Source organism: Acanthaster planci, linkage group LG11, assembly GCF_054643075.1.
Source record: "Acanthaster planci isolate LZ-2023a linkage group LG11, COTS_SCS, whole genome shotgun sequence".
NCBI lineage: Eukaryota > Metazoa > Echinodermata > Asteroidea > Valvatida > Acanthasteridae > Acanthaster > Acanthaster planci.
This window is the reverse complement of record NC_141787.1, coordinates 4,039,510-4,066,445: the sequence shown is the minus strand read 5'-3', so window position 1 is coordinate 4,066,445 and position 26,936 is coordinate 4,039,510. Positions and strand designations below refer to the sequence as shown.

Here is a 26,936-nt window from a genome sequence, read left to right as displayed (position 1 = left end):
ACAGTACTGCTCACTCAGCCCAATCGATTCCGATAGTGGTCATCAGTGATCTGGGTATTGTTGCGGCAGAGCTCACTCAACCCGGTCTTGTAGATAAAGGTCCGGGGTATGTTGCAGCAGAGCTCACTTACCCCTGGCCTATTCATTCCATTGGGTCTCTCCTCATCGAGGCCGCAAATCGGGTCACGCAAAACCGCACCACAAAGGAGTGGGGCAGCCCACCAAGCCCCACTCTGCGGCCAGGCCCGTATGGCGGCGGGCTGTTATTATTCAAATGCACGCACCTCATAGAGAACAAAGGGCTTCCCGGCCCTGTTCAGCGGCCATACCCAACACAACGCATCACAGTAGGTCACACCCAAACCTGTATAGGATGCACAGAAAAAAGGGGCAGAAAAGAACTACAAAAACACAGCATGCAAAGAACGAAATATGAAAATAAGCACTCTTTATTTCAGAAAAGGAATCAAGTCAATTCACAAACTCAAAAGGTAAGAACTCAAAACTCCGAAAATGCCATAAAAGACATGTCCGTAAACGATAGGCGCTGAGAAAAGAAGGACGAACATGGCGGTGGGACCACAGTGCATTGTGGAGGGTCAAGAGTGCATTGTGGAGGGTCAAGGGGCAGCATGCATGTCATAATGGTTTTCTTTTCTGCAAGTACAGTATTGAATTGTCCTGTGTAAACTCACCCCCGGTTTTTGAGAATGGAACAGCCAGATTAAGAGTTTTCTATGGAGCTCAAAGTAGTTTATTATGCAAATTAGAAATGCAAATTTGAGTATGCTCCACTGATTCAGATGGGGAGTGCAGTGTGGATGTATGTATTGGAGGGCAGACACACCCAAGCTTTCTGTGTGAATAGACATGCATGTACATACTGTGTGTGACAGCTAATGCTTATAACACAGTGCATTCCAGATGTACGTCTTTCAAGAATGATACATGTAGTTGCCAGTTGGAAAACTGTAAGTGTAACCTTATTTTTATTTTCAAATTAGCTACACTATTCTATAAGCAAGTAGTTTGGAGTATTTTTGTGTGTCTCACTGTGCCAGATATTAGCGAGAGGTGTAAAATTAAGCATGGTTGATACGCATCTTATGATAACCATCCCCAAGAAATTATGATAGAGGCAGAGTTACTGTTTCCATGTTCGTTAAAGAATTTGTGCATAAAATGTTTTTTTTTCTCTATTTAACCAAAGGGCTTACCCGGTAGGGCCAGCATAGTGGTAGCCACTTGGCCCCGCCCACAGGGAATATTGCCCATTGGGCCATCGAAATGTACATGTATGCCAAGGCTTTTGGGGGACAATCTGATAGGAAGCCTGTCTGCTCTGGGCGAATGCCTCGTTCTGTGTGAACGCCATACTTGGGTAGGACACATTGTTCTGTGTGAACATCATGCTTGGGCGGATGCCTCGTTCTGTGTGAACGCCATGCTTGGGTAGGACACCTCGTTCTGTGTGAACGCCATGCTTGGGCGGACCCCTTGTTCTGTGTGAACGCCCGCTCTGTGTGGACCCTCGTTCCTTTGTATGAACACCAGACTCTGGCTGGATCCTCGTTCTGTGTGAATGCCCAGCACTGTGTGAACCCCCCCCCATTCTGTGGGAACGCCCAGGTATGTGTGAACCCTTATTCTCTGTGACCAGCCTGAGACTGCGAACAACCCCAACTCTTGGAGGACTCTGGTGCTGAGTGATTGTTCATTGCCCTGGATGCACTATTTCTAGAAGGCCAGCAACATTTAGCACCTGGGGAGAAGTATACAGTGTCGGCTGAACCATTGTATGTATTATTGATATCTGTTGAATGACGTTTATGTAAATTTAAGATTGGAGGTAATTGTAAATATATTCATGTATTACCTTTTGAATTGAATTAAATTATTATATTTTGTTATTGTATTTGCAAACTTTGGGTATGGTTTTGTGGCTAGACTTGTCCTTGTCGTGTGGCACCCTAGTTTCAACTATTCACTGTGACATCACACACGGGAAGCACAGACTTGTGATGTGACAATGCATAATCAAGTCTTTTCAGCAAATTGTAATAGGCACATGGGAAATTTGCATACGTAGGCTGGGCAGGGGTATGCAAACACAGGAGACCGAGAAAACAAGTTTTGCATTTCATTGCACGACGTCATCTTTATGGAGCATATATTTTTCCCTTCATGAAAACAAACAATAGGATTTGACTGTATGTTACCCCAAAGACACAACTGTGATTCAGCTGATTTCAAGAGATTCACTAAGCTATAAGCATCCGATAGCGTGGCTTGACCAAAAACCAGAAATTTGAAAATGTGATGATTTTGGCCAGTTTTCATCTTCATGAAAATGGTAATGACATGTGCGGCATTCAACTCACAGGTTTTGCTGTATCTTACGCTTTTTGCTGCCAATGCTGGATGATCGTCTCATTGTGCAGTGATGATTCAGCAGGGCATACGCATGGCTAGCATGCTCCTTTAACTGTAAACAAAAAAGAATTTTTTAAAAATGAGAAATGAATAACATGATCCATTAAATTAAGAGTAACAGTCAACCCCCCTGGTCTTCAACTTTTCAAAGTGTTTAACCAGCCCAGCACTGATGGGACAATGTCTTTGTTGACAAAACTTAACGATCACGTTCTAAGGATAAAAAAAAATGAGCAAACAACAAATTTGTATCCACAATAACTACCATTCAACAGAGGAAACTGAAAGGTACAAGTGTAACGGTAGGCCTTCCCATGTTAACTGGACAATTTGTTTTGTTACAACAAACATTTGTCTGCATTATTGGTACCAGTAACACCTATAGATACATTGTATAATATTTCAACAAGCATGTAAATCCCATGACCTGGTAACAATGCGTACACATGGGATGTACATGTATAGGGGTTCTGCACTGCAGCCATTTTTCCAGTAAGAACTTTTGTTCCACAGGGATACACATGAGTAGACCTTTTGTACTACCCCTCTGCGACAAAAGCAGTTATGGGAAAGATGGCTGCCATGCAGAAACTCTGTAATCTTTTGCCAAGAGAGTCAATCTTAACAATTTGTATTGTGGTAAAATCTCCTAAACTTAGTTCTTCTCCAGAAACAGAGAAATCTCAAGACAACAGTATGTAGGTTCATTTGGGTGGAAATATACATGTACCACTGAAGGAATTGGTTGTCCAAAACTGCTGAAATAGGTCACAATAAATACAGCCGGCCACTTGAATTCCAGAGTCACAATGTGATTCTGGTTTATCAAAAAGCAATTTTCATGACCAATGCACAGTCTCTTGTGAACAAGTTTGATGAAATGCAAATCTTATTTCAACAGCACAAAGTTGACATCTAATAATGAAATAACCGAATCTTGGGTTTAAACTAGTATTCCCGACAATCTGCTAAGCATACAAAACTACAATTTGTTCTGTAAAAACCTTGATAATCAATGCGGGGGTAGAGTCGTCATCTGTGTGCATGATCAAATTTCTGTGGCCCTGGAATGCTGAGTTAAAATCTAGCCAAAAAGACTTCCACACAGGATTTCATCTATTTCACTTTGAGCTGTATACATGTGCATAACTAATAGTTTCTGCAAGAACACATTTATATACTCTTGATAATCTTAGTATCAATAGCCCTGTAATGAAAATTGTCATTCTGGGTGATTTTCATCGCATGAAAATTAATTCCTCAGTCAATGGAAATGATAATTTCCAAATTATTGACTTCCTCACCTATGGGGAAGCTTTACTTGATTTGATTCTCCACAATGCACTGCAGTCCCACCGCCACGTTCTTCCTTCTTTTCGAAGCGGTGGAAACCACCAGAGCCGAAAAGGGGAAGGATGGGCCGGAGCGGCTGGGCAGGGGCAAGTATGACTAGGAGACCCGACCCACTCCAGGTGGGGCAGGAGTCTCCTGCATTCACATACTCCTGCCCAGCCTACATACATGTACATGTATGCAGAGTGGCACCGAACCCTGGAGTTGGGTCGGCGACGGGAGTGAAGTTACTAAAAGGAACATAAGGCGGGTGTCGCAAGAGTGAGCACTCACCAAGAGAAGCTCCTCAGTCAAAGTATCCACCGCCCGGCCTGGAACAGCGCTGGACAATGTCCAGACCACTGAGTGCAGGATCGCTCTGCCATGGGCGGAAATGTCAGGAGACAAGAAGGTAGACGTCTGTTTTTTTTGTCAAGAACCCGATGGTTGAGACAAGACAAGCCGCTAGGTAGGTAGGTAGCTCCCTACCTCATCTCAATGTAACAACTGTGACGAGGAGCACCAACTTGATGCTGAGATGCAGGTCAGACACATCAACCAGTGGCTCAAAAAACGGGGACTGGCAAGAACTCAAGGAAAGCTTCCAAGGTCCAAGGATAAGACGATGCATTTGACGTGAGAACACCTGACAAACATGCCTTGAAGGAGATATTAGATAGCAGCGCCGTCAGAGAGAGTCAAGCCATCTCTGAAGCCTGAGTGGACAGCCGGCAAGGCCAACCAGTATAGCGGATGGTGGGAACCTGGAGGCCCGAGTGGAACAGATACAGAGCTGGTTCAATGCGTGTTACGGCCGGCACAATATCAAAACAGAAATTAAATTGGATTATCTTTAATAATAAAACATATATTCCTGTCTACCACTTTGTTTTCTTGTAATATTTTAAGTCGGGTGACCCTTTCTAAAAATATGTTGCTCAAGATATTTCATTCTATACATTCTGAGAAAGGGTACCACAAAATTTGGGAATTTTGCCTCATTAAAACTTCGTTTTTGCTTTAAATCGATAAATAAAGAAATTTTATTCATCGAAACGAATTGATTTAAGCACCGCGTCGGCATGTCGTCTCGGCATAACCACGGCTGCACTGTACATGCTTCATGCTGCAATGTGTGTCATGTGGTTGCGAGTTTTTTCGAGAAAGTCGAGAGCGCCTGCGGGGGTAATAACAATCCGTAACACGCATGGAACCAAGGTCACACATTTGTTTGCACTGGGCTGCTCGCGATTGCACATCCCTGGGTAAATGGTCCGTGGTTAAAGTTGCCACATTATTGGTTAATTTCCCTCACTGTTGGTCCAACATTGACCAATGATTGGAAGAATTTGCACAAGGTTGACATCAGTCTCAGTTCCTGGTGCCCGTGATTGTTTTTGTAGAGCACCCTTCCACGGTTTTGGACTTGCTAAACAGAACGTTTACCATAAAGAGGACCCATTCTGCACGATCTGCCATTTAGCACTGGGGTCTCGGAGAAAGCCTAAACGATGATCGAGGAAACCACAAAATATTTACAAAAGGCGATCAACAAGATATTGCTTGGGTCTTGCTTCAGGTGTAGATTGGCCAGTTGCAATGTCTGGAATGCCCCAACATTTTCATGGACCAATCAAGGTGCTGATTTTGGAGCCACATCATTTAGCAACAGTACTACCGTGTCAACAATTGTTAGACTGGGTGTCTCAGTAAATGACTTTCAATTTTTCCTGATTTCGTTAAAAAGATTTAACATTGATTTATATCCAATAATGGCCAAATACTGTGGACCATTAACGTTAACGGGGACTGTTATAAAGGGTAAAAAATCAAGGGACGGACATACAGAGGGAATAAACTGCAAGTACGAACTTTTATCTTTGGCTATCAAAATATTATCAAGGCAGGAAACGTGGTACCATGAAAAGGCCATTGGTGGAATTTTCATGAGTGCGTTCGTGCCCTCTGCTTCATTATATAAGAGCTCTGGTCGAGACGATTTGTAAATGGCTTGTTTAGTTTCCATGCAAACTTTACAACACGAACAAAAACTGATACATCTTGATCGAAGAATGCCTATTCCTGTCAAAATGCACGAATAAATGTATCAAAACTTTTGCCATACTGCATTTAAAAGGATGGACATTATACCTCCTGCTTTCTGTATTCATGAGGTTGGTCATGTTTCATTGCATCCATTGTTGCAACGACAAAGGCACATGCTCATTACCTTAGCCACGCAAGAGCACACACCGCCGTCCAATCTGTGGATTCTCGCCCTCCTTGACAAGGATGGACTGATCGGCTAGAATGCCAACAAACCGCGGAAGAAAGCTTAGTCAATTTCGCGATGGCACCTAAGCGCAAATTCAATTCAAAATAAAATGAATGGGCATTCGTGTATTGGATAGACTGACAGAGCCGGATGTGAAGCCGGAAATGAAGCTGGAAGTCGGAAGCAGAGCCGGTTACAAATCTGGGTGAGGATCTGGATAGAGATCCTCACACGGGTCAGTAGCACTCGCTGGGGAGTGGAGGTTGACTCAAGGCAGCTGACTAAAGTGGAGAGCATCTATGAGGGGCGGACTGTCGTCATCAAATTAGATGAAGAAATACATGTATCTTGCTTAGGTGTAGAGCGAGATTTTTAAGTTGAACCCTGCAGAAGACAATTAGTGTGCACGCTTCTTATGTGCGGCTGATCTGCCCGCAGAACCTGAAAGAAGAACCTAAAAACCTGCAGCGTCAGCAAAATGTCCAGAATGCAGGTCGTGATTGGCTGAAGTGGGCCAAGCCACTGGGGAGCTGTGACGGAAGCACATTGGTCAGATAACCCAACTGGTAGCCAGAAGCTGTGGCGATGAATGGCAAGAATGTTCATCATCTCCACGTAAGAGCGATCCAGGGGGAGCTCAAGGAAGACAGGTTCAGCCGACTTGAGGCGTGAAGGGTGACACTTGAACGAAGTGTGTCCTTGCTCCCCAGGCATAGGGTCTGATGACAGGAGCCTGAGAATGTGGATCATGTCACGCTCAAGAAGGCGGAGGCAGCTCATGGGTTGGGTCAGGCCAGCAATAGAGTCAATGTCGTCATCCTCGGTAGGGAGAGGTTGAAGGCCCGCGGAGGGAGAGCCAAATCGTGTTCGGAACCGAAAGAGTCACCACGATTCCAGGACATGATCCTGAGCCAGGCCCCGTCGGGGAGGCGGTTCTGGCTGAACAACAGAAACCACTTCGGCCTCCGAGTATGCCCCTTGCGAGGGAGGAGGGACAGCCGAGAGGGGATCTGGGTCGATTGCCGCTGGCTTAGGCTCAGAGTCCATCTTGCGGGCAAGAGAGGTGAAGGCCTCCGAGAGGGACTGGAGGGTCGCCATCCACGAGGGTGAATCCGGATCAGAGCAGCGTTTCTTCTTAGCCTTGGACGAGGAAGCCGAAAAAGATGTCTTGGCCCTGTGCTTGATAGACTTTACCTGTGTGAGGGAGCCGAAGGCTGGGATGGTCGGAGGAACAGCCTGGCGGGGATCCCCCACATGGTCAGTCGTATCCTGTGAGGAACGTCCCAGGTCAGGATTGGTGGCCTCATGACCGGAGTCCATCGGCAGACGACCAGTACCCGCAGCATAGAGAAAGGAACAGCTCATCATTCTCCGGTCGCCGTGATCAAAGGTAGTGTTGCGACATAGCACACTAAACCTGATCTGAAGATGTATGGAGTGGGCGTCGATGACCAAGGGTAGTGTTGTGGCCCACATGCTCAGCCCGGTCGGTAAGTGTACGAAGCAGTCACAGCACGCTCGACCCAATCATGTAGATAAAGGTCTGGGGTAGTATTGCGGCACAGCACACTCAACCCCGGCCTATTCACTCCACTGGGTCTCTCCCCGTCAAGGCCGTTAATCGGATAACACAAACCGCACTACAAAGGAGCGAGGTAGCCCACCAAACCCCGCTCCACGGCCAGACCCATACAGCATTGGGCCATTATCATTCGAATGCATGTACCACATAGAGAACAAAGGGCTGCCCAGCCCTGGTCAGCGGCCAAACACAACATACTACGATGGTAGGTCACACCCAAACCTGTAGATAATGCACAGAAAAAAAGGGGCAGAAAAGAACAACAAAAATACGAAATACAAGATATGAAATACGAAAATAAGCCCCCTTTACCAACAGATAAGAAATCACTCTTTATTCGTAAACAGAAATCATGTCAATACACAAATGTGAAAGGTACGGAACTCGAAACTCTGAAAATGTCATAAAGACATGTCCGTAAACTCAAACAGGATACGGATAAGCCGTATCCTCTTTGAGTGATTCCTGTTCACCACTTCCCAGGTTGTATCATGTGTAATTGGGTGTGATCCCTGGTTACATGGTGTTTCAGGTTTAATTGCTTCTGGCTAGTGCCCCCCGAACAGAGATATAGACAAATGGGAAGATCCACCAACATAGGGCCGGGCAGCTCAGTTGGTAGAGCACTGGTACACTACTCCAGAGGCTGCAGGTTCAAATCCGGCTTTGTTCATCTTTATAATCATTCATAAGTGCCTAGTCCACATAACCCTGTCCCAAAAGAGGTCTTGGGTTACAATTTCAAATTTTATTTCTTTATGACTATGCTTTCCTTTTACATATTTAAATTGTTCTTTCCTGAGCTTTTGACTTTTCTACTGGTAAGCAGTGTTCCAGTGGTGAAATTTGATCTATTGCCTGTTTCTTTTGTCAAATAGCCTGCTCTTTGTTCAGTTTGTCTTTAATGTTCCTGCTTTCCTAGGAGATCATAGGATGCTCTTTGTATCCACTGCCTTTAATCTCTGACTAGTACATTTGTGTTGTTCACTCCCAGTAAATTTTATAGGAGATCAGCAGGATGTTGAGACACTTAATCCCTAATTGCTGTTCATACCTTACTCCAAGCTGTGAAAGCCATAAACTTCTGCTGAGTGCTCATCTGCCTAGATACTAAATGACAAATCAGTATTGGAGTCAAGTGTGGCACTTTTTAAGTTGTCCAATGAGAGCCTAAGCTAGTCATGTGGCAAAGGCACGTTCTGAGGAGAAGTTTGCCCCAGAGTTTTGCGGCAAAAAAGCTGGGCATTCCAAACTTTGCCATCGTGCTGACTACATGCCTGCCGAATTTTGTCTGCGCTCTGCTTCATTTTTCTTTGGACCGGCGGACCTAAAAATCCAAGTCTTCCCCTTAAGTTCACGAGTGTTGGCTATCTATCTTAGGTAAGTTGGAGTTCCTATTTATATCATTTTAAACTACTGTGTATCTTTTCTGGGGTTTTGTCATTGCCTTTTTCACTGTGACTCTTGTAAATTGTGAAAAAAGAAGTGTACCAGTTGATTTCATGAAGTCTGGACTTTGGGATTTTTGAGAAGTCCAAGCAAATTTATGATGTTGAAGGTTTTGGTACATGTATCTTGTAATTTCCACTGACCAGTAATGTTTTGAGACTAGATCCAAAGGAGATGTTTCCTTAGAAAGTTTTGCTTTTACATTTAGCTTAAGACATATGTTTAGTGAATTATTTGAGGTTGTTTGAGCATACTTTCCAATCACTTTGACTTATAACTGAGTGGAGGCTGGGAATAAGTTGTGCTCTTCACTGCATTGAGAAATATGAGCAGATTTTGTATATACATGTATGTGTAAGTCAGGACTTTTCACCCATCACATCCATGGTGTAAGTGATTGACTGTAGTCCTACAGTTTGGACTGATGCTTTTGAAATGCTTTTCCGACAACTATGGTTTATTTGAACAGGGTCCGTGAATATTCAATAGATTCTGATGTGTGTTGAATTCATCAGAAGTTAGAGATATGATTTGTTTTGTTTTTATATTAGTAATGTGGTATGGACCACTATGCTCTCTATCTTAGTTACTGAACTGCATATTCTGAAAGAGGGTCTTGAGGGGAGTCTCTGTAGTCCACCTGAAGAGCTGTCCCCTGGCATCCCAGCCACTGAGCTATTGTGACTTGCAGACACAGCACAAGTACAGTATACCAAGGCATCTGTGGCATTAACCACCAGCATCAATCTTGCAAGATCGGCAAATATTCCTTTGCGTTACATTTCTTCTGCTGAACTTTTGCTCTTCACTTTTGCCAACTGGCTACATAACATGGCGGACTCCCGTTCTCCCTTCGTCATCCATACGATATGTACACATGTAGAGCACACCACAGCTGCACTGCTAGAGGACCCAACGTGATGGCGCCATGTCCTAAAATTTCCGCAAAGCACCCACGATAGTGACAGTGAGGAGAAATGAAGAATGGGCATGAATATTTAACTAATCCTTTTCTTTTGCCGTTAGTGGCGGCTACAAATTGGCAAGTTTGCACAGATATAGTCTTATATATTCCATAAACAAGACAGTTAACTTTTTAGAGAATTATACATGTAGATCGGGGTTGGAGTTGGGCTTTTATGTTGTACACCTGAAGCAAGAGTAACAGGGGGGATTGAGTGCACACATTAAGGCACACACTACAGGTACATGTACAGGGCTCAAAATTAATGGGCACAGGTAGCTAAAATGCACTCGTTTGCCTCAGAAATGCACCCGTAAATCAAAATGACAGGCACAAGTACTTACCCCCGTTTGATTCCATGTACCTGAACATGTTTACCATTTGTTTCTACTTTTGTCATGAAAAATACCTGAACCTTTTTACTTTACTTCCGAAAATTTTCTTTACGATGTCACCAAGCGCACGCCGCAGTCTCGCATGCAATGCATGCAGACAAATGAACACACACACAAGAATACCTGCGACCATTGTCACGATTGTATGGAAACTGGCCCCTTGTGCGTAAATTCAGTTTCGCTGGTTCAAGTCTTAGCTTGAACATGTGGTTTTGAACCATGCTCCAAAATAAATGGAACCAGCAAAACCAAAGTCTCAGCTTAATCGTCTTGGTTCAAAAACGTTCGATTGCTGCAGTTAGTTCCCTATGCACGTTAGAAAGGCCCAGTGCCCGCTTTTTGCGTAGTGTCGCTAAGCACGTTTGAGATTCCGGTTGGGCATGTACTCACTACTAGTCGTACGTCGCGTGCATGCCCACAAAAATAACAACTCGATCAAGGCTTTAATATCTGCCAAAGTCTAAGCCACAAGTTATCAGTGTCATCAATTTTAACAAAAGCAACAAGGACCAGGGTCTTTACTTTTTCTTGAACATATGTCTTTAATATTGTATGGGAGCTACATGTACGTGCTACCGTAAAGTGACGAATTCAGCTGTTCAGCAAGTATTTGCTCCTGTGATGATTAGCCCAATTTTGAGCCTGCATGTGCATGTATATACTGTATTGCAGAGAACTAATAGAGAAAGACTATTCTGCTAAAAAAAATAAAAATTACTGTGCACTCTTTCTGTGGTGTGGATCACAAGAAGTAAAGAAGTGATTTTCAAGCCTCAAGAAGTAAGACAACAAATTTTTGTGAGAACAATCAGTTTATATATACATGTACCTTGGAAGACCATTTGTAGGACTGCAGCACCTGTTGATACAGCGGTGTCTTGTCCAATACTGGATCCAAGCTAAGTAACCCTGTCACTCCCAAACTGCTGCCTTGGCTCACATGAACTTTCACAATGCTGTTGCTAAGTTTTTCCAGTTCACTGCATATTTACAAAGAAAACGCAGCATCTACTGTAAGATGAAAGAATCAACTAATACATGCAGGATATCTGAATATTAATATTTAGATTTAAATATTTCAATACGTTACAACAAATGGAATCTCCTACTGGTATAAGTACCGGTACAGCTAATGTAATTTTCCCCAGCAAAATGCTAACAAAACTGGATAAAAATAAATAAAAATGAACCAACTACATGTAAGTGTTCTATAATCTTGGTTTCCCACCCAAGTTTCAAATTTTCTAAATCAGTTTCAATGTCAGCTCTTCAATTTTGTGTGGATTTTACACTTCTGATTACAAATGTATACATTTTTTTTCATTGATGGGACATTCACATTCAGTTTGGAGGCAATCAACAGTTTATTGCAACACTTCTTGTCATTTTGGAGCCTTCTGTTCCATTTAAGGTCAATTAATGCTTGATATGTGGCATTCTAGTTTTAGGCATCTTTTGATGCTTGATTCATTCCAACTAGCCAATGGTGATAGGTATCACTGATATAGCTGCGCTTTTCTTTATTAATTCATTTAGAGGCAACCTTTTCCATAATTAGCCATAATTATTGTACCTAAAATTATTGTACGAATATATTACAATCATTGCATCGTGAGCACGGCAAACTTTCAAACCGACCAGCCGGCAGGATTAATACACATCGCATTTGTATTCAATTTTCCCTGTTTGTTTTTTCAATTTTTCTCACACTAGTGTGATGATAATGTGTGCCTCACAACTGGAAGTCAATGAAATAATTCGGGGCCAGGTCTCTTGGACTGTACTAACACTGCTCAGATTAATCGTAAAATTAGGGCTGGAATAAGGAGAAAGTGGAGCCAGGAAGAAAACTGGGTTGCAATAGAGTGTTATTTAAGTAGTAGGCCAGAATGTAGAAGATGCAGGACATGAATGTTCAAAATGAGTAAGGAAAGGGGTCTTTTGGAAATTAAAGAACAATACTTTATGGATCTGGTTAGGAATATATGGAAAAATTTGTGGCTTTACAGTGGTAGAAATATAGGAAATCAAGAGGTGGTTGCACAGGGTAGAGAATTGCCAGAAGCCATAGAATGACAGGCCTTTAATTTGGATGATGAGGATGGATCTAGCAGCAGTTCTCTTCGGGATGATGCTGTAGAGGACCCTTGGTATGTTGGTGTGGGTACAGGCAATCGCAACGAGAGTGTATCAGCTGCGCATGAACAGGAAGGTCATTCAGACATGGATGGGCCAGCAGAAGTGATACTGGATACTGGCTTGACAGAGAAGAAAGATAGAATGAGGATGGGGATAGAAGAGATAATATCATCAAGAGATAAAGATTGCACTCTGCGCTGCATTGAGTTGAAAGGAAACGGTTGGCCGATGCTTCAAGGACTGTTAACAAGATCCTCGATCGTATCAAAACAACTATTATATCTGATCTTAACAGCCTTGTTTATGCAAGTGCTGTTGTGATGGAACAGGTTGGATGTAAGCAAAGTGACAACATCAACTGGGGTGCAACACCTTGGTGGAAGCGTTGGCTCAAAGGACAGATCAAGGAACAGCAAAGGGATCTGAGCACGATTGAGCAGATGGACAGAGATGCAATGAGGATGTCTGAAATGAGGGATAAGCTGCTGGTCAAGTATGGAGTCCATAGTAAAGGGATGACAGTCGTCAAGGAAGAGATCAAGCACAGAATCAAGGCAAAGGCAGCCAAGGTGAAGAGGTATGAAGACAGAATTAAACCGTTTCATCTGAGAGTCTGTTTAGGTCCAATTCAAGACAGCTATTCAAGGAATTGAATGGTAAGGCAGATGTTTAACAGGAGGCCTCAGAGGCTGCCAAGGCTAAGTCCTTTTAGGGAGGCATTTGGGACAAGCCGGTTCTTCACAACAACCGGCCAGAAGTGAGGATAGAATTGAAAGGTATTCCTAGGCAGGAGGAAGTACACATCACCATGGAAAAGGTGAAGTAATTGAAGAAAGTAACGAACTGGAAAGCGCCGTGTGTGGACCATGTTCACGGATACTAGAGGAAGAATTTCAGCAGTAGACTGGGCATTTAGAGGAAAGCCTTGTGCATGGGAATCTTCCAAGCGTGATGACTGAGGATAGGGCAGTTTTGCTTATGAAGGATGTCAAGAAAGGAAGGGTCGCGAGTAATTATACACCTATTACTTGTTTTCCTGTTGTTTACAAGCTCTTGACAATAATGACTGCCGAGGATATCAACACCCACTTGGAGGAGAATGGCTTGTTTCCAGATGAGCAGAAGGGGTGTAAAAAGAGGACAAGAGGAATGAAGTATCAACTGGTGATTGACAAGGCCGCGTTGAAAGACGGCATGAGGAAAACCAACTTGTCTATGCCTGTGGATGGGCTATGTTGGACTGCATAATGAAGCCTCACTCTGAAAACATCACCTGTTTTTTGGGTTAAACTTTATTTTCAACTGAACTCTAATTTTCTCTCTCATTCAAGTGTATTAGCCCAACCATTCATGTATCACAGTACAAAATCTGTATAACGATGCTGTATTGTGGAATTTCAGTATCACCATTATTGATTCATTATTGAATCTTTATGCCCTTATCGACAATATGCACAGTGGTCCTGATAGTAAGCCACTTCCTAAAGTACATGTATCACAACCACAATGTACATGTCCATGTATGGGACTGCCATCATTGGACACCATTCCAGATGGAACGAGGGGACTAACTGAGTTCTTTTCCATTTTTTGGCTATTATTAAGTCATGTATTTATTATGGCCAAAGGAAAGTGGTGCTAAACTTGAGCCTTACAACACATATTCTGTTTATCATACTGCTTGCAAATAACATTGCTCTTAACAGCCATTCCACCTAAATACCCCCAGTGTGCTCAGAACAAAGGCAGCTAGATACAATCAACAGACCATAGAATGTGACACTTGAAATGAATGGTTTCATAGGAACTGTATGGCTAGAAATCTGAAAGTGCGATATATACGGTACATGCACATGTATGTACATACATTTGTTGCACACCGGTCATACTCTTGGTTGGGCTATGATTGTGGCTCACCCAACTTTGACTTGTCAATATTCACCAATTCCTGCATTGACATATCCAATATTTTTTTCATCACTAAGATCCATATCAGATTTTGGATCAGAAAGTTTGGATCAGAAACAACTTGAATGACACCCGCAGCAACACTAGTATTAGAATATCTAGCCCTAAGCAATGTGGGGAAAGCACTAACAGAAGTAACCAACCAGTTCAGTCCTGCCAGAAGCAACAGAACATGTTCAAAATTCTTAATTTATCTCACTCAAATCAACAAACCAACCAGAGAAAAAATTATTCTGGATCTGTACCATCGTAATCCAGCATTTGCAGAAAAGCAGCACATCACAGCTGGCAGTAGTGATCATGATGCTGTTGTCGGTCATGTAAAAGTTTCTACAAAGTCGGTTGGACAACCTAGAAGAATGATATCCTAGTTTACAAAGACCAATTTCCTTGATACAATGCCACTTGACAACAAAAGCCAGGCTGATATAACTACAATGTATACTGGATTTCATCTATGCAGTTTACACAGTTCCCATTACTGACACCTGTGCAAACTCAAAAATACAGATATCAGCAACAGTCTTCTTGAATGGATAAAGATATTCCGTTACCAACAGACACCTGTGAGTTCTCCCAGAAGGATCTCCATCCAAATCATTAGTAATACCTCTAGAGTACCCCCAGGAAAGCTTGTTTGGTTCCCAGTAAAAGTGAACTTCTTCAGAAAGACATCAACTCTCTCGGTAAAAGGAAACACTATGAATCTCAACACCGTAAAAATATAGTTTACACTGAATTCACCGTGAAACTTTCTTACATGGCAAAGTAAGCCCTTTTTCACGGTGCAAAATGAGCCTGCTTGGCGGGGAACTAGCTCAATGTAGTTTCACAGTGTTTTTACACAGAAGGCGAGGCACTCTATTGTTATTCATAACGGTTTGTCTGATCCAGCTTCCCACCTGTGGTGGTGCTAAAACCCACACATTAACAGTCTAATAGACGGCGGATTAGTGTGACTGACGGCCTCATCGGCCCATGCAACCAGCATGCACCGATGTACAATAAAGAATGTCCATACTTCCTCAGATTATACGGTACCCAAAGTAATGACCACCCTTTGTGCATCACTGTTTTTTATATATCATGAGTGAGGTGGATCTGTTCATGGTAATTAAAAATAAAATGTTTTGTTCTGTACAATTTTGCACATCGATCAGCACTGCCACTGCAGCAAATCTCTTGCATTCAAACTGTAGACCTCAATCGTTTACATGCATGTGATCGACCGATCTTTTTTTACCATGATAAACTGTATGATCCCAACTGCATGCCCACTCACTGTTTACTTTTTAATATGGTTATAGTGCTCTCGTTTACAATGTTTTTTGGGATATAAAGCTCACGTTTTTTGGCCCTGAGAACCATATAAAGCATTTAAAATGATTCTGGTTACAGCGCCCTTTACCTTGGGAAAATCAGATTCTGTAAAAATCAACTGGTCCACCAGTAGATGTTTTTGCGATCACACAGAGTGCAGACACCCTCACTATCCATGCAGTGCGATCACTAGCAAGTGCTCACTATGGTGAGCCACTCCTGCGTGGCTTTCATGAGGTGATTATTTTCGCACTTTTCATTTAATCTCGTGGTGTAATTTGGGACACAATAATCAACACTGAGATACTGCATGTAGTATTTTGCTACCTAAATTTCTCTTTCTACCGTTAAATAAAATCAGCCACTTAAATTGTAAGTGTGTCTTCCTTTAGCAAATCCAGTCTTTTTGCCCATGGCGTTCGGTGTGATGTATCAGATCTATTTTCAGTTGGGTTTTCTAATGACATGTCACTTTCTGTGGTCACATGGTTATTGGGAAAATCAGCGATTAGACTGTCCATGAATGGGCATGCAGTAGCAGTCAGGATGTCGCGGTGGATGTAGATGCAGTTTGTGTGCCGCGCGAGATGTCCAAATCACAAAGCTGTCAGCCACGGCCGTCAGCACAGATTGATGTGTCATTTCATACTGTAGCCAAGTGATTCGGACATGGCCAAAATCTTGCACATGGTATACACGTATGTATGTGTCACACCGTGATTCATTGAAATGAGGAATTTTTGCCCAATTTCACATGCACTGCCACTGCTTGAAAAAGTTCTCAGGATCTTGAAAAATAGAGACCCAACTTTATGTAACATGTTGTAAGCATCCATCAGATCACATACTGCACCACAAAGGTCCCACATTTAAGATTACAAATATTGGGAGGAAAAAATGATGCTTTGGTCCACTTGGTCCTTTCCAACAGCTACAAAATACAAATTTGGTTTTTTGGCCCCCAAATCCAGACCAGTCCCTCTAATTCCACGAAACTTGACGTACGTGGAACGTTTCCTGTTCCCTTCATCCCCTCAGGCCACTGCAGACCTAAGATAGGGGACTTTCAATCAAAATTTAATCAAAGACACAAAAAGCAAAATAAATGCATTGGCACGGGGAAGGAAAGCACAAGCGTGAACTGCTGGCACTATAAAAGTATAAGTGCATGTACCGACAAACGCGTGCTTGAATGACACGCACATGTACTGTGGTTGTGTGCATCTCCATGTTGTGTGCCTACACAAACACAAGCAGGGCACCCCAAAATCGACATGTATCTTAAAAAATGCTCAAGAATAGGCACAAGTTTCGTTTTTGGACTCATAGATTTATTGGTCATTCAAGAATTTGATGTTTTGAATTATTTCTAACATGCTGCATAACAGGTTTTGCACCACACGGTTTTTCCATCCTTGCGATCACATGATCCTGTCTTCAGCACAATCCGCTGCATGATTCATCCAGTAGTTGGCTTTTAACTGGTTCTGGGTATGTTATCGATACATTTCCAGTGATGAGTACCAGTATACTATGCCGTTACTGCAAGTGATTAAAACAGTGAAGGGAAACGTGGTCAAAAAGGTGTGCGTGCGAGCAGCCGTATCTCATGTCATTCATGTCATTTCATTCGTAACGTCAGGCGTATTATAATGCTGATACCAAGCAGCAACTGGCAAGCACCGCCAAGTGGACAAAACTGAGGTTTATATTTTAATACCATTTTCCAAGAACTTTCTAAGCATTGTTGGGCTTTTTGACGCAGTTATTTTGGAAGTGCTGAATATGATGGACTTTTTTGATGCGGCCAAAATTTCACAAAACCTTTAGCAGCCTTACGGTCGTTATGCCCAAGACGATACAGTGCTGCCGTAGCTCTTGCCTGGATTTAAGTCATCAGAGATTAATGAGTATCCACTTCCTAAGAAACTTTGGACTCATTGAAATCTCCACTTAGCCATGCAATTAAGATTGACAGGCAAGCGTACACCTTTTATGAGGGATTAGACCCATAAAACTTGGGAACTGATTAACAGATTAAGGCAACTGCAAAGTTAATGAGTTGGGCTTCTCGGGAGGCCTCACTGTGTTTTCACAGTGTTTTTACTGAAGCCCAGCGTGTCCTCACCGGGTCACGCAGGGGATTATTTCATGGTATTTTCAACAGATAATCCGTCCTGACATCACCGTGAAAATAAGTTTCATGGTTATTTATTGCAAAGTATATGTTCACTCCCAATTCAAGGTGTTGAAATTCATAGTGAAAGCACATGGAAATTATCATTCAGCGCTTCAAAGAGCTACACCATGCACATTGCACACAAAACCAGTCCACTCACTTGGGATTTCAATATGAATACGCAGGACTACAATTTTGACTTTTGGACTGGTCTGGCATTAAACTTTATTTTTGATAATTTGGAAGTTTACCTCATATAAATTATATCACCTCACTATCACCCTTCAGGATAATGGTATGGTTCAAATCAATTGTGACCTCTTCGCAGGAGCTCCGGGACCAGTTTTTCTCAAACAGAATCTCCAATATCAAGACATTTAGCTTTCTAATTTTCAAATCATATACAGTATGGTACATGTGGTTGAAGAGTCACTGTGGTACTGCAGCAGTCAACTCACTGCAGGATGAATCGTTGTTTGACAATTCTCAGCGTTGCATTGTTGAAGATGAACACAAAGTTAAAGGTAAATTCGCCAACCACAATTACCATGAAGAGCAAATGAAAAGAAGGGCCAAATCGACCTTATCTGTGAACTGTCCTGGCAGGAATGTCCTGCAGTTTTTCAGCATTTTTCTCGATTTTTCTCAGAGCAGTGTACTCAAAAGCTGAAACAAGTCCCTTGAATGATACATAGGGTAAGTTACAACCCCCCAAATTGGTAAATTTGGGCAAATTGCAGTACAGTCAAACCTCATTAATAAGAGGCCCTTCGGACTTGGCAAATTACCTTGTTATAACAGGAACCTTGTATTATCAGGAATGAAAACAATGATAAACAAAGGATTGGGACCTGTGGTTATCCTGGTTATAAGCAGACTCTTGTATTAACAGTATTAACGAGGTTCGACTGTACATGCAAATCCTGTACGGTACCTAAATGCATGCATCCATTTCGGAATTCCCAACAGGGTGGCTGGCTGACTTCAGAAAAAAACCTGTGTTTTTTAAGTTGGTGGCCAATCAGCAATCTGTCTTGTTCTAACTGGAAGTTGACCGGTCGGTCAGCAGAAACTCAGTCACATATTATTATTTAAAGGGATTTGCCCTGCTGAAGATTGTCGGCCGATACACGGAAGATCGGGCGTATTCATGAGGTTGGTAATTTGCATACAGCTTGCATATTACGTTCCGTCGGTGGATCTGAAGGGGTTTGTAACAGCCCTTTTGTTTGACACGGATTAGCGTGCTCTCCGTGATTCTGCTAAATGTCCGCATCCTGAAATGCTTAGTCAATTTGGGGATGACGCCCAATAGGGATGTGTATTTAAGAGTATTTTTGGAACCAGCTACCTGTTTTTGTCAACATCAGATATACCCTGGTACCCATAAAAAAGAATAAATGGCATTGCGCAAAACCCCAGCGGAAAATGTGACCACACATGAGGAAACCAGAGTGAAAAAAATAAGACTATGTGCAGAGCTTCACGTTGTAAACAAGACTAGCGACAGGAAAGTTTTGCCACATGAAGGTACTACAATAAAGAAATTCCTCCCCCACATGAAGTGTGGGTCGGGTCTACGAGAGAATACCTACCCAAAAAGTCACTACATATGCAAATTTCCCACAAGCCTATTATTATTTGCCAAAAAGATTCAATCATCCATGGTATATTGTGATCTCCCACGATGAAATGTGGTGTCGCCACCATGATCGTCCTTTTCGAAAGTGACTCAAAAGGTCGGAGCAAAAGTGGAGAGGATGGGCAGGAGGGGATTGTTCAGGTAGGTATTCTCTAGTAAACCCAACCCACACTTAACGTGGGGAGGAGTCTATGGTGCTGTACCTACCCAAACAGTCACTACAGATGCAGAGTAGCACCGTTCTAGGAGGGGGTTGGCTATGACACATGTAATGCTGTGAATACACAAGGGTGAGTGCATTAGTTTAGGAAATAGTAAACGGTATATTAAGGGAAGGCCAGGTGGCCGACCCACTATGAAATAAACCGATTATGCATTAAGAGGCAAAAAAGACCAAATTCATCAGAAAGGGACCTTCAGGCTGACTGTCCCTCCCTTCGGTCTGTAGGTAGCCCCTTTGACCTCTGCACCGCTAACAGTAGGATCATTTTGCCATGTGCGGAGTCGCTCTGCAAGACGTCTCTTAGATAATAGGAGGTGAATGTCGAGGGAGACTTATTATACAGCTCTACAGATGTCTGCAATTGAAATCCCAACAAATTGGAATCCCAGAATATGCTTCCCATTGATGTGCGAGAGAAAATGATGCAGGGCGTTAAAAACAGCTTCCAGTTCCAGGACACTGATGTGATTTCTTTGGAATTTGGCTTCCCAGTTTCCTGACACTTGTGGAGGAAGGGAGCCCTCCCCCCATCTGAGAGATGACGCATTGGTTGATAAAACTACTTAGGTTTGGCTCGCCAGAAGGGGAGCTTGGCAAGCATGTGGTCCTTTCTTAGCCACCAGAGTAGATGTTGGTGAACATCCCCTGAAACATGGACCGGTAACTCAATAGGGTTTGCCTTGGGCTGATAACAAGAGAGTAGATGGATCTGGAGAGGTCTCATGTGGAGTCTGCACCATGACACCAGGTCCACCATACTGGCCATCAGGTTGAGGAGATAAAGCCGTGCAAGGGCAGGAGGAGACAGTGATGAGTGGAAAAGAGAAATGCAGTTTTGAAGATTGGTGATTCGGATGGCCGAAAGAGTGATCACGCCCTTGCAGAGATCGAGTATTGCACCCAGATAGTTTGGGAGCTAGGATGGAATCAGAAAGCTGAGATAATTAGTGAGGTCACAGGTAGGCGAGTTGTGGTTAACTCCTCGTCTCGGGTTCAGCCCATGATCAATCAGTTGCCCAGATACTGGAAAATAATGACATCCAGTTGGGATAGGTAAGCTGCTACAGTCTTGGTGATATGTGTGAAGATTCTGGGCTAAGTTTATAAGCTGAATGGAAGCGCCTGAAACTCATACATGTATGTTCTCCCTTCATACATGAAGCAGAGGAACTCTGTAAATGGGAACATGAAGATAAGCATCGTGAAGATTGATTGATGAGGCCCAGGACAGAACTGAAAGGGGTTATATGACTGCCAAGATGGTTTCCATATGAACCTTCTTGGGGCAGATGAACTTGTTCAATGTTTCTGAAATGTTTCTCTAACGTCACCGTGAGAAATTGATGTAAGCTGCAAAATCACCACAATGGGTATTTTGGACTGCAGGATGATGGTTTGGCAGGGCTTTTTTGCACTCTTTTTTAAAGCTAGTGTTGTCAATACATGGATTTTACTCGCTTTTTTGCAGTCGATTTTTTTTTACACTAATGACAGAATCAAATGACGTTCACGATTGCTGACTTCGAGACCCAATTAATTGTGAGAGGTACTTGTTAATTTTGTGATTATGGTTTTAATATGTGTAAATAATATCACCTTTTAGCAGATATAAATCTGTGTAAAATAACCTCGGGGATTATCACCCCTCAGTAAATTCTATTGTCTTGTAATTTAACAGGGAGTTCATGTCCGTCAAAAATGGTGACATTCGAGACTTTAATTAATTAACTCCAATTAAGTTGACAGGTTGACACGGTCATCATTGTTCCAGAGATCAGCCATGACTTCCCTCATTACATCAAACATTGAAAATTAATTCACTGCTGTTCACTTCAGGAAAAATGAACCCCCAAAACTGAACATTATCTAATGGTCCATATTTTGAGGAACCTGCCACATGCAATTACACATACTGTATGAGGCCAAACCACGGTGGTTGTGTACATGTATGTATTACGCATGTCCAATGTATATTAGACTCACGTTGCAGCCGTTCATCGGTAAGCTATATCAACAGTAAAAGCACTGCCCACTTTTGTGAATTGCAGTAGTCAAGCAGTTACAGCATAATGGTTTGTGATGAGTGGGGTGTGGGTTTTCACATGTGGAGTTTTTATGGTGGGTTGAGCATCATACTGTGTACATGACATGCATTGTGCAATTGGCTTCATACTTGTGATTGCATATATATATACATGTAGCTCGTCAACAGGGGATCCGGACAACTCGACCATTTGTCAACTCGACTCCGGACAACTCGACCGTTGAGACAACTTGACCATCTGTGCGTAAAAGGGAGAGATAAGTCGAACGTTGGGACACTGTCCGCTCAGCCCATTCGTCTGCTGAGGCCACTCTGTGAAATACTATACATGTATGCCTTAATGATGGGATGGAATTTCATGTAGTCTATGTAGACAAGCCTAACTTCTGAGGTATTTATAAAAATAGTGGCTGTAGTAAGTCAACCTTTGCACAATCAACCGATCTGGCACCCGCACTGCACGTGTATGGCCCGTATGCATTAGTCGTTTTACTAGTTTCCTAGTTGAAATAAAAATCTACCTCCTTGGTGTTGTCCTTCAGTTCTGCATTCTCGGACAGGTTTTGGTTTAAAGTGAAATGAAAACTTCTTGTTGAAAAAAACTTGCTCTCTTTGGCCAGAAATCTGATTTGCACTTTGACATTTAGGAACGGTAAGGGGAAAAATGACGAATAGTCTAGGGCGATATATGTCACTCACTGCGAGTGATCCCAAATCCTTTTTTCATACTCAACAGTCATATAAACTCTTGAATCTAATGTAAGTTTAATTAGAATGACTTTCAAAGTTGCATTTTATCAAAACTGGCCGAAAACTGAATTCGTACTGTTTCCTAGTTTTTGGGATCCCAGTGCATGCACGCAATATACTTTGCAATATACTAAAATGCTTCTAAGGAAGTCTAATTGCTGATGAGGGAGGCAGGGTTTTTTGGTTAGGTTTTGTTACAAAGACAGTCTCTCTGGTTTTGTCACGACTCGTCCAGAACGTGTGACATATGGTTGTTCCTTGCTGGAGCTCGGCTGTTGGGGTTTGGTATGTGAATGTTTGTCACTGGAATTTTGCAGGACAGTTGGGTTTCCAGCGGAGGTGATTGATCTGGTCTGGGTGGGGGCTGTCTTCTACGAAGTTGACACGTTTGGCAAGTGTGGTGTCTCGAAGTTGGCGGCAGTTTCTGCGGAGAATCCCACCACTCAGTGTGGAGATCAGGTAGGACCGTAGCTCTTGACATTGTTGCTCAACTGTTGCGGGTGTCCAGAGACCGGTGACGTGGTTCTGTGCTCGAACAGCTTGTCCAGGTACCAGTGGTGATAAGTCATGCGTGTGTCTGTCGTAGTAGGCTTTTTGTATGTCTTTGCCGTTGTTTTAGGCGATCATGGATACCGTCCCTTTGAGCTGACGTGTTGCGGATGCGAACTGGTAGGTTTGTCTGAACTTTCCTACCATAGCTCAGTAGGGCTTGGGATGACGCTGTCAACCGGTGTCGTGCGAAGACAGAGAAGTGCCATGTATGCATCTTGCCCACTGGTTTTGGCCTTTTTGAGTGTGTTTTTCACTGTCTGGATTGTTCGCTCAATGAATCCATTTGATTGTGGGTAGTGTGGTGACGAGGTAACATGCAATTCCCAAGGCAGAGGCAAAATGTCACTGACTAGCTTCGCCGGTATGCCATGCTCTAATATCTGCTTGGTGGCAGTCACGACAGTCTGACTGGTACACGGCATGGGCAGCTTGCGAATGAGGGGAAATTCAGAGTAGTGGTCGGCGACTATTAGTTGTTTCCATGAAAATGGAACAGATTAGTGTCCAGGTCCTGCCAAGATCTTGTCGGAATCTTGTGTTGAATGACAGTCTCTCTTGGCTGTTTGCCCTGGTGATCTTGGCAGGTTGGGCATTGTCTTACAAGTTCCTCAATGTGCTTACTGATGTCTCTCCAACAGACACAGTCCTTTGCCCTCAGCTTGGTTTTCTCCATGCCCTGGTGGCTCTCATGCAACTTGGTCAAAACATATTGTCGCATGCTGGAGGGGATACAGACGCGTTCCCCCTTGAGTTCAACGACATTTTCAATTGAGAGTTCATTACGAAAAGACAAGTATGGCCGGAGCTGCTTTGGTAGGTCCTTCAGTTTTTTGGCCAGCCACTGACGGTGAGCACTATCAGCTTTAGCATTGTGTCATTGTTTGCTGTCTCGAGCGTGAGTTGGTTAATGCATTCGTTGGAGAACTGCACGAACTGGATCTGCAGGTCTGGATTGACGTGCGTGTTTGTGGGACTGGGGCGGCGAGACAGGGTATTGGCGATTAGCATGTCCTTTCCTGGATGTACATGTATGTGATCGTAATGTCATATGGTTCAAGGCGCAATAGCATTCACTGTAAGCGGAGTGGCGTTGCGATGAGGGTTTTCTAGTGTATCATTTCCAATGGTTTGTGGTCAATTTCCACTTAAAAAGGCTTGCAATACACGTATGTGCGGAATGCTCAAAGACAAACACTGTGGCCAGTAACTCGCACTCAATGTTCGCGTACCGTTGTTCAGTTCCACTGAGTGATTTATATGCGTATGCAATGGGTTTGTCTTGAATGAGAACCGCACCTGGACTGCGTGAGGAGGCGTCGACCTGGATTACCTTGTTTGTGTTAAAGAATGTGAGTGTTGTTTCCTCGCAAACAAAATCCTTGACCTTGTTGTAGGCTTGCTGATGGGAGGCGGTCCAAATAAATTCTGTGTCTTTCTTCAGCAGTGCGCAAAGGTCAGACAATCCTGGAATGAAAGGACTCAGGTACATGACCATCCCAGGATTTCCTGCAGCTCTGCCTTTGTCTGGGGGTTCCATGCATTTGATGGCGCTCACCTTGCTTGGGTCTGGGTGGACAACATGTTGATCGTAGACCATTCTGAAGAAAGTAATTGGTGGTGTTTTCACAGCGCATTTTTGGCTGTTGAATGCAAGTCCATCTGTGGCTGCAACCGCATCTCACTGGTCGAGTTTGCTCTCTGTCAAAGTCAAGTTGTCTTAACGGGCGACTTGGCAAATGGTTGAGTTGTCTAAACGGTCAAGTTGTCCGAAGTCGAGTTGGCAAATGGTTGAGTTGTAAGACATCCATAAACAGGCCTGACGAATACAGGAAAATTCGTCTGGCCCTGTTTATGGGTCTAGACCTAGCCCGGGTTGGACATTGTCTTCATTTCATTACAACTAACGTCTAGGGTACAAAACGACCACAAATTTGGTTCTAATTTGTTCTTGGTTTACCTTGTTGAAGAAACTAATTTTTCACGTTTACAAGTTCTTTGTGGCCTTATCTATCCATCTGGTAGGTTTAGGAATGTCAAAATGAACCTTGGACTGCAAAATTGAAGAAAATAAGTGAGAGACAACGTTACTTTTGTAGACCTAATTCATCCGTTCTCGAGTATAATTGTAAAGTGCACGCACGTACAGTACAGGAATCCGAGCAGTGTGCACGCAAGAGATTGTTAATCACCGTTTTTGACTCTCATATCAGTCTAGTTTATTAAAAAAAATTCATCTAGCCAGCGATTTCTGGAAAAGTTCTCCATTTTTAACAAAATATATTCGGTATAACTTTTAAAATGGAACAAATCAACAGATATTAGTAAAATGCTAGTAACAGAAATGTGCCAAAGCCTTGCTGGATATTAATACCCTCTTCCCTCAACACGGAACTGCTGGGTCCCTTAACTTCCATCGAATTTTGTGGACACCTTTTGTCTATTTTAAATCCGCCTTTTAACACATAATACATGCTCAAAAATGACCAGGATTTGTACAAATCATGAATTTTAACTTTACCGTACTGGCCGTAGTAGATTCAGTTTGCGTGCAGGTAACTATATAGGCCAACTGTAACCAACGCACGACACAGCCTCGCCCTCAGCCCGATGTTGTGTAAACTCGGCATGGAGATCAACGGACGGCGTGGCTAAGAACCACTGTGCCATTGTGCGGTGAGCATTTTCGAAACCAGTGGATTTGTTCAGACTTCAGTTTCGCTGGTTCCAGTCAGACCATGTAGTTTCGATGTGCGTGTACGAGGCTCGGAATCTCATACACCGAATAGTTGCGCGCGCACACTTTACGAACTGCACTGGTGAACGGCTGAAAACAGTCCACAACGATGGGAACAATTAACATTACGTCCGACTTTATTTTCCCGTTTTTGTCTTTGGTTGTGATGTGTCAAATTTCTTAATCCACCAGACATGCTTGATGTGGAGATAAGGACGCAAGAAGTTACAGGTGTGAAATTGGCTCCTTGGAAAAGGAAGAAGTGTTACAAAATTTTTAGTAGTACGGTGAGGGAGTCCACCTGGACTAGCTCTAGCCCCTACCTAGGCTTTAGAGACCTAGCGTTAGGCCTACCACTGGAGGTAGGAAACTACCTCCATGGCCTACCTGATATTGTCGTTCACGCTGCACAAGTTATGCTGAAGATGAGTGATAAAATGCTTGACTTTCCCATCAAAAGAAACGTCGTCATCTTTACCACACATGACCCCTTCGTGTAAGCAAGAAAAAGTTTTGTTCACGTTCTCCCTCAGCTTTTGCACCAAGAAGATGCTCAGCATAAGTAGTTTAGAATTTTCACTTTCGCCTGCCATTCCACCAGCGCTAGTGCTTGTTGCTGTATGCAGCTAGCTAGCTATAGCTAGCTAGCTAGCTACTGACCAAAGATTGTATAGCGCCGCGTTTCAGAGGAGAGTTGCCCATCTTGCGCCGCTGCGCGGCGCTATACAATTTTTGCGACTGACTGCATAACATGGGTGCAGTGTCCCAATGCAAGGAAAATTCTCCACCAGACTGAGGGCCGCACAGAAGGCTACACAGGAAAATGATGTTCCACATGTCCTCTTTCATTTTCCTTTCAATTTTCCGGGGGGTTGACCAATGAATTTTTGAGAAATATTCACCAGAAGCAGACCACCCATAAAATGCAGAAAATGTCCCTGTCCAGAAAAGTAGC

General features: G+C 43.1%; 1 protein-coding gene across 1 annotated transcript in view; it reads right to left on the bottom strand.

Moving 5' to 3' along the window:
• Positions 1-26,668, bottom strand: part of med27 (mediator complex subunit 27) — a 75,058-nt gene extending 48,390 nt beyond the window's left edge. Inside the window, exons 1-3 of the mRNA XM_022239232.2 lie at positions 26,369-26,668; positions 11,260-11,410; positions 2,382-2,485 (exon numbers count right to left, since the gene is read on the bottom strand). Of these exons, the coding sequence (XP_022094924.1) occupies positions 2,382-2,485; positions 11,260-11,410; positions 26,369-26,574 (461 nt within the window). The 5' untranslated portion in view covers positions 26,575-26,668. The remainder of the gene's footprint in view (positions 1-2,381; positions 2,486-11,259; positions 11,411-26,368) is intronic.
• Positions 26,669-26,936: the final 268 nt, after the last annotated feature.